The sequence below is a fragment of the Amphiura filiformis genome, chromosome 16 (genome assembly GCF_039555335.1).
Source record: "Amphiura filiformis chromosome 16, Afil_fr2py, whole genome shotgun sequence".
In the NCBI taxonomy this organism is placed as follows: Eukaryota; Metazoa; Echinodermata; class Ophiuroidea; order Amphilepidida; family Amphiuridae; genus Amphiura; species Amphiura filiformis.
Genome location: NC_092643.1, coordinates 39,054,772 through 39,064,049, shown reverse-complemented (window position 1 = coordinate 39,064,049; position 9,278 = coordinate 39,054,772). Strand labels below are relative to the sequence as shown.

At 36.5% G+C, this 9,278-nt stretch overlaps 1 protein-coding gene across 1 annotated transcript; it reads left to right on the top strand.

Annotated features, from left to right (window-relative positions):
- Positions 1-511: 511 nt before the first annotated feature.
- On the top strand, positions 512-8,005 carry LOC140172630 (dipeptidase 1-like). The gene is made up of 8 exons (XM_072195766.1): positions 512-608; positions 1,083-1,233; positions 1,800-1,869; positions 2,790-2,969; positions 4,415-4,523; positions 4,714-4,789; positions 5,567-5,702; positions 7,575-8,005. Exons 1-8 carry the CDS (start codon positions 512-514, stop codon positions 7,677-7,679), a joined length of 924 nt encoding a protein of 307 aa, XP_072051867.1. The 3' UTR covers positions 7,680-8,005.
- The last annotated feature ends 1,273 nt before the right edge of the window (positions 8,006-9,278 follow it).

The following is a 9,278-nucleotide window of genomic DNA, read 5'->3' as shown; positions in this document are numbered from 1 at the left end:
ATCGGTTACCCAACTGAAACTATAATACCAGCTCATTGTAATACCGCACAGGTAAAACAGAAACAAGTGTAGTGTGGATTTAACCAGAGTCCAGAGAAGATCTGATGTAACATAGTTGAGCTGTTTTCAATGAGTGTTATCTTGGTTTAATAGCTTTTAATGGGGTTTAAGTCCTGCAAAGGTCGTGGTGAATTCTACTGTAGACATGACTGCATCATGGCCGACCATAATACTCACGTCATGATCCATACGGTATACCCGAAACATAGATACAGGCCTTTGATGTGATTTTTTTGTTGCTTTAGTAGTTCTGGTCCACTGCAACGCTCTGTGATTCGCAATACAAAGACGCTACATTGCATATTTTGGACCAAATCGATGTCACAAAAAGAATGTGTGATTTGTATCCAGAAAGTTTTGAATTTGTCACCACGGCACAAGGTACGTATTACGTTGTTTGTTGTTTGGGTATAGTTTTGGTCTCTTTGGACGGACTGTCAAGAGTCGCAATATGGACGGTGTAAGGCATACCTTGGATATGATAGACATGGTGAAAAGGATGTGTGATGCGTATCCAGCATCGTTTGAGTTTGTCACCACCTCACAAGGTACGCCATTATCCGTTCAAATATACTATGTTCATAAGACAAATGTGTCGTCTACATATCGTCACCACGCCACAGAGAAGAGCACGATTATCATATGTATTTGTATTTGTACTGTCAGTCCGAGCTTAACTTTTTTTATAGTCTTGAGCAGGTTGAAAGTCAGTGGCGGCGCCACGGGGTGCCATCAGTCAGACCCCTCCCCCATTGCCACCCCCAGTAAACATGGTAAAAACCCAAAATTATGAAAATTTCTCTACTTTTTGCGGCAATTATGCCAAAAATGTGTTGATATTGCCCCATCACCACCCCACCCCACCCCACCCCGCCTCGAAATTCACTTTGCCCCCCCCCCCTGTGTCCCGAAAAAAATCATGGCACCGCCACTGTTAAAAGTACCTTCGCTTCGTACACGGGCTTCGTATCAGGCCTACCCTCTGCACACCCATAGCAAATTATTGTATTGTTGGTATGCAGGTATTCGAAATGCCTTCAAGAATGGTAAGATTGCATCGCTTATTGGTATTGAAGGTGGTCATCACATTGGCAGCCAGTTGGCTTCACTGCGGATGTTTTACGAGCTTGGTGCCCGATATATGACTTTAAATCATAACTGCAATACACCATGGTAAGATACTACAGGCTGAGTCAAAAAGAGGTAAACTCATGTTTGAGGAGCTGTAACTCAAGATCTATTTAGACGTGTAGAAGTTGCTTTTTCCAGTGGTATTTTCATTTTTAGCAGATTCCTTACAGCGCTCGAGTTACAGCTCCTCAAACATGAGTTTACTTCTTTTTGACTCAGCCTGTACCAGGGGCCCGGGGTAACACATGAATGTATAAAGTATCCAATTTGGATCTGTTCTTTCATCTATATAATCAAGAGTCATTCAGGGATCGTCAATTAATGAACTTCTTATTTTAAAAGAGGATTGATTGTCAACATTCTGCATAGCGACAAATAACTACCCATCTCATATTTTGAACATATTGAATAAGAAAACACGAATCGGATGGCTCCCGGGGTACTATCATTAGTCATCACGGCACACTTAAAGCATGTAAAAGTCGGTTTGAGGGTTCGGGTCACGAAAACTTATTACCACTACTAGCATACGGCATTAGGCATATCTTCTTCTTTTATTGAATGTGCTCATCGAATTTGTTTTTCTACATGCATTTTTTCTTCAACAGGGCGGACAACTGGCAGGTTGATAAGCCCGACGGGACTCCTGAATTTGACGGGCTTACGTCATTTGGTGAGGTAGTTTTCGAAACACTATATATAATCACTGATAATGATGATGATGATGATGATTATAATGATAATTAAGATGATGATGAACTCGTCGTCGACGATGAAGATGACAAACACGTCGTTTTCTTCGTCGTTGATGATGAAGATAATGATAAAGTCGTCGATTATGAAATTATTATTTTGCTCGTACAATGCAAGCTTTCCACTTCCCGGGTTTACACTGAGGGTTAAAGTAAACTGCAAATTAGTGCCACTGCTGCATGCTGTTACTGCTGCTGATGACGATGACGATGATGCTAATAATGATGATATAATGATGAAGATAATGAGGTAACGAACAAAAGGAAGAGAAGGGGAAGTCGATGATGAAGATGACGATTAAAATAATGGTGGCAGTTGAATTATAGTACCGGCTTTTCACTTCCCGGGTCTCCATCAGTTTCAGAGTAAAAAGGCAAAATCAAGATTTTCGGATTCTGATCCTTTAAGGTGGTACTACACCCCTGGCCATTTTTGTGCCTATTTTTGCATTTTTCTCAAACATTATAGCGCATTGGTGACAAGTAAGGTATGTATATTATAGGGGCAAAGACTACGACTTACTGACAACAGTTGTGGAGTTACAGTCAAAAATGAGGGAAAACCAATATTTGATCAATAAATCAATAACTACTTGTCTTGAGTCACTGAAATTCCAGTGCAGTAACTGGATTCCTTGCCCCTATAATATACATAACTTTTGTTACCAGTGTTTTATTAGTTTTTGAGAAAAATGCAAAAATAGTCACAAATTTATCAAGGGGTGAAGTACCACCTTAAAAAAAGTTGAGTGTATAGAGGATCGCGTGTTAGGTGTTAGAACACCGATTCATCCGATTCTACCCGATCGTGTAGTTTTATCTTTAAACTCATTTATTAATTTACAGAAAGTTGTACGAGAGATGAATCGCCTAGGAATGTTAGTTGACCTATCACACACATCAAAGGCGACCATGTTAGATGTTCTAAACCTCCCTAATATTCCGCCGGTCATCTATAGCCACACTGCAGCTTTTAGTTTATGTGCTTACCACAGGAACGTCCAAGATGATGTACTCAACAAAGTGGTAAGTATTAAAGGTGGGTGGTCAGATTTATTTTGGGTTTTGTCAGATATCCATTTTGATAGGACAACGGGGCTGTCGATCTGGTCATACCCTTTAAAGGCACTGTCCAACCTCGCAATTCACGTGGCAGTAGACTAAAATCTGTTTGCTGCCATCTATCGGCCTGTTTTACTTAACACTCTCATTACCAGCATGCATAGTTAATGGTAGCCCCACAGCATGACAGCTGGAAACACAAGTGGGAACTCAGCATGATAATATGATGATAATACTGTGGCTTAATGATCTGTCAATCAGGAAGTAATCAGGAATTAAATCAACCAAGCAAATTCTGTACTCATTGTAAAATGCCTTTAACATTATTTTCTTGTTTTTATAATATGCGCGGATATTTTTTTATTAAAGGGTCAGTAATGTTTTCGTTTGTTCGTTTTAGTGTTTGTGGTGGTGGGTGTATTTATATATATATATTTAGCTGAATATACTCCAAAAACTGTGTATGAACACATTCTTGCTTTCCCTTTGTAAATAATTTTGGAAGCTAAACAATACACGTATCAAATTTCTAAACATCAATGTTCAATGGCTAAACATCCATCGATACTCTGAACATGTATACGCATTTTCACGTTTACAAAATGAAGTCAAGAATGTGTTTAGAAAAGTGATTAGTGCACATGTCAATCGTTTACTTTTTTCCAAATGCCTTGCATGTATGTAAATGACTAATCAGGAGTTGCTTTACATCTATAAGTGAATGCTGTATCAAAATATGTGAAGTTCAGGAGGGTACTATCAATAGAGTGTTTATTGGTGGACTTATTATCGTCGAGTTATAGATCCTTTGTTGCTTCGACTATATTTGTAAATACGTATTTTTAAATACGCACGTGACAACCTCTGTGCTGCCATAACAGCGTGTAGACAGGAAGTCGGAAGTGGCCTTCGACACAGCAGGTAGTCTTCCTGTATATTTGAATGCAAATGCGGTAAACGACAACAGACTGTGCAGCAAAATTGTATCTTTTTATTTTTTTCAACTTTGTGATATTATTGTAAACGTTTCCGTTGATAAATATTTCTTTCCGTCGGCAAATACTTTCAAAATGTTGTTTTATAACATATTACAAATTCGGAATCTCCCTAAGTGTAATAATCTTCCTATTCAATTAATACTTAAATTTGATTGTATTTATTCTTTTCTGTATAGTGTTCAATGGCATGAGGATTTGGTCACGCTTGCAGGTCTTGGTATGCCGTGCCCATGGGTCACGTGCGTATTTACAAATACGTATTTATAAATACCGTATGTAGTCGAGGGTAGCTGTTTGTCGTCCTCATACTTTGTAAGATTATGAAATTCATTGTTAATTGCATCGATCTCTATACCACTAAGTGCACCATATCCTCAAAATACTAATAAATTGTATTCCTTTTTTTTTCAGAAAGAAAACGGTGGTGTGGTCAATGTTGGCTTCTATACGCAGTACCTTAATTGTCCACCAAATAATGTATCTGACGATCGATCATTTGCTGTGTTAGGACAAGTTGCGGGTAAGCCTATTATGGAACAAATTCAAAAGCCGATATCGTACGCATTTTCTGCCTTGTTTTGCGTTTATCTTTATTTAATTTGTTAATTCGCCCTGATCAGTACCCTAGTCTGTAAGACAAAAAGGTTAAACAAATATTTATTTTTGAATACTTTGTCGAAAATATTATAATTATTGAAATTTGGTTTCAGATCACATAGAGCATATCAGAAATGTATGTGGTATCCAGTGTGTTGGACTGGGGTCAGATTTTGATGGTGCTGACACGTAAGTTACAATATACAGCTGACCGGTGTCGGCTTAATTTTCATCATGATTTTGACATAATTTGTTAAAATGTGTCGAATTTCACATTGGAATTGCAGTTTTAAAAACACTAAATGTAACACCTTTGCATTGTATAAAACTTCTCAATTTTAGATTCAATTTTGAAACTATTATTATAAGACTGTGTTTAGAAAAGTGTTTAAATTGTTTAATATCTAGTATTTTTCATAACGCGAGCATGAAGACTAAATTAAGTTATTAAAAATACTTATTTTAGTCTCCAAGCTCAAATTTTCAGCGTATGGTGCCCATTTGGAACCAGCTCCCTAGTATTATCAGATCTACAAATTCTGTTGCTTCATTTAAGCAACAAGTTTTGGAGTTTTACCAGTCCAAATTTGCTCGCACCTTTGATGCAACTTCTGTTTGCACTTGGACGTCTTTTTGTAATTGTCCAAATTGCAGGCAAACATAACTTAACCTGCATTTCCCCCTCTAATTTATATTTCAATGTATCCCTTCTTTTTTGGATTTGGTGGGCGGTCTTAGAGGTGCCTGGCACCTGTTCGCTCCAGCCATTCACTGGACTTTTTAAAACAAATATTGTTCCTTTCATAATATTGTGTAATTTTTGATGTAACTTATGTGCAGTATTATATATTTTTTTGTAATTCTGTGCCAGTGATAAAGTGTAATAAATAAATAAAAAGAAAATAGATCAAATTAAACTTTACAAAAGATAATTAGAATATAATACATATTGTTTATTTCCGATAGCGTTCCCATTGGTTTGGGGGATGTATCGCAATTTCCCAATTTAATAGCAGATCTCATTGAACGAGGATGGCAACAATCGGATATCAAAGCACTTCTTGGCGAGAATCTTCTAAGAGTTTTGGAACGCGTAGAAAAGGTACGATACAAAAATTACTGATTTATTTTATTCGATTTCAAAATCTGTTTTACCCTTTTTATAGCCACTCCAAGAGACGACATATGGGCTGAGTTGTATTAGACCATGCACAAAGTGGCGGCACCAGGAATGTTTTTCGAAGGGCATAGGGGAGGGGGCAAAGTGAATTTTGGAGAGCAAGAATCAACAACTTTTACACAAAATTACTGCAAAAAAAGTGGACATTTTCGTTTTTTTGGGGTTATGGGGGAAAATTTCAGACGCGGGGACATTATATTTCCCTTTTTCTATATAATAGTGATTTTAATGCTTGATTGGGTTTAACTATGCTATCTATTTATATTTTTAAGTAAATTATTAATTGTTTGAAATGCACTCATATTATATTTTCCAGTATTTCCCGGTATTTTACTTCAGTAAAAAAAACCCATTCCATTATAACTAGTATTCTCAGCATTCACCACCCATGTACTTTTCTTCTAACACTGACACAATCAGAATTATGTCTTCCTGAAATACATTCTTAAATTTTAAGTTCTGGGTCTTTTGATAATGAATTTGAAAACCAGGAAATCAAATTTATAAAATAATCTCAACAATAATCTCGGAACATTGGGATTAGGTAGAATCATGACAATGGGTCTTTTCAAGTTGCTGGTTTTAGTTTTGGTCACGTGTTTGCAATTGTCGTATCTAAGCTCGAGATGGAAGTATAAATAGCTTTGCCTATTATGATTTTCTTCGCGCTATAATAGCTAGCTGAGTGGGTATTCGTGCATGCACGAGGAAACGCTTATCAAATAGCCGATTGGATGCTGTTGCATCAAGGCACGTTTTATATTGAAGAGCGGTTTTCCACGAATACGCACATCACAACCCTTTTTTTACATCATTTCTTTCTTCTCACAAAACAGGTCTTAGTACATTTTGGAAAACCCACATTCCCTTATCTAATCCATCCTACATGTAGCTAAGGGACTGGGACTGTACATCCAGTAAATTAATTCCCTTCATCTTTGAGCAAGAAAAAATTAACTTATCCACCCAGTGAATTACCCTCATTTGCCTCCGTGACCTCCCGAGTCTACAAACAACTTCAGAGGAATCTCTGACTACGGTCCAATGTAGTTTACAATATAGGTTTAGCATCACTGGGACATATCAATTTCTTAGCGATCTTTAAGCAAAAACATTGTTCATTGACTTTACAACCATATGACAAAACAGGGGAAAATAGCAACTTTATGCACACGATTTGTAATTTAGAGACAATTGGCCATTGCTCATTGCAATGAATCTAGCATATGGACAATATAAATGTGCTCTTTTATTTAATGACATAAAATTTGCAAAATGTTGTAAGGATCAACGTGGGTTTTGACTTTTAAAATCTACATCATGGTCAAAAATTGTGCATGAATAGGCCGTTTTCAACAGATTTATATTCGCCTTGCTATAAACATTGAATTGCGTACGTCATCTGTTGACGTAATGAAAATTAAAAAAGGTGTTTTTAGCGGGAAGTGTTAGCTTTCGTTCGATATAAAAAACATTCTGATTGGATGAAAAAAACAACAATCACAGATGCCGTATTTTCCATTAGTTCACACAGCTCTTATGATGTTATGCACTCAGCCGTATAGTGTAAACACAGACTGTGTAGAGACAAGACAATGCTAGGCTAACTTTGCTTGGACAAAATTATGTACTCAGATGTATCAAGTAGAACCTGTAAATAGACGCGTTTATAAGAGAATCGTATTGTAGCCAAACCTTTCGATATGCGCATTACCTTTATCAACCTAAATAAACCTACTTAGCACACATGAGAATTTCGTCGGACTAATATTACACATTTTTGTATAATTTCAGTACGCTGCTGATGCCAAGGCCAATAATATTCAACCAGATGATACAACGATACCAAGAGATGAACTGAAGGACACAGAGTGCCGAACTTTTATCTACGACCCCTAAACATAACTCGATGATCGAACCTAAGGATCTACAAACATTTGATTTTGTTAACCGGGTAACCAACATATATACAGCCACCAACGTTTTAGAAAATTTTAAAGCAGCGCAATAAGGCAAGGGATATTTGATCAATAATTGCCATTTGGTGTAATAGACTATTCTATTTTGGAAAAATCTCGTTCCAACCAGCAAGGTTGGTTGCCACGGCTGTTTGATGTGATCATTTATTAATTTTTCAAACAAAACATCATGTACTACCTAATTTTAGGCTTAAACAGCTAAAAGCGATATCATGCTAATGTATACAGATGCTTTTGAGTCATTTGTAACTTTAAATTTCTCCTCTTTTACAAAATTATTCACTTTTACCATGTTTACAGCATTTTTAAAGCTTTTAGGATAAGGTATCTATTTATGACAAAATTGGCGGCGCTATTTACACACTGGAATTAGGTACATTCATGTACAGGCACTCTATAAATGAGCTGCCCTGTTCATTTGATAATTATTTTACCAAACGTTCGTACATAACTACAAGACACGATATGTAAATGACCTAAATCTAACCAAAAATAAGAAAGTCTTTTCTGATCATGCCATACGTAGGCCCCTACAAGAGGTCCCATTCTTTGGAATTCTTTAGATAAAAAGCTGAAAGCTTCAAACTCTGTTAAACATTTCCGTAATTAATTCAAAACAAAACTGATCTCTAAATATAATTAATCTTTTTCGTGAGCACCCCCCCCCCTTCCCTTGTCTTTTGGTTATGTTATGTGATGTTGATTTATTTTGTTAATTTCATTTGATTTCAGGAAAGGCTAACTTTCAGACCTTTTTGGTCTTCCAGCCTTTTCCTCCATATGTACCGTGTTTATATGTATATATTTTTTTTATGTTATGTCTTTGATTTTTATGGAAATAAAATATGAATGAATGAATGTAGTTACTGAAAATTACTCTTTCAAGCTTTTAATACAACCAATTTCTTTTATTTTTTGATAAAATATGATTACAAAATTTATTTGCTGCTTGTTTCACTATTGTTGATCACCTACCTCTTGCAAATTAAGAAATATGATTTAGGATAAATAGCGCCATCTGTAGTTTGCATTTAGTTAATAATGAAGCCAATTCTATATACATCAAACAATTGCCAAGTTGGCAATCAGCTTATATTTGTTAATGCTGAACTCGAATCTGTTGTCTGCTAAGTAGTATTTTGAGACCGTGACCCTCAGAAAGATCCCCAAATAACCCCATAGGATCATTTGGGGGACTTAATTTGATCCCAATAACACTTTCAAATATGTCAAGTTATTCTTCTGGTCCCACGGATCCCAGAAATGTAATTTTTGTGCGTGTACGACCTATACCTAAGAAGTTATGGGCACAAAATATCTAAGGTTGATGTGCTTGTTGTGTATGGGTCAAAAGCAAACTTGACGCTTGATAAGCACATATTACCAAAATAGAGCCAGTCTATTCGCTGATCAGTCGTCGTCAATGCGTTATCATGTCCATTGCGTCGTAAGCTCCCAAAGCGTCACAGGAGGCGTAACTCCAATCAGGGCAATAATATCCACTGAAATGAGGACAGAA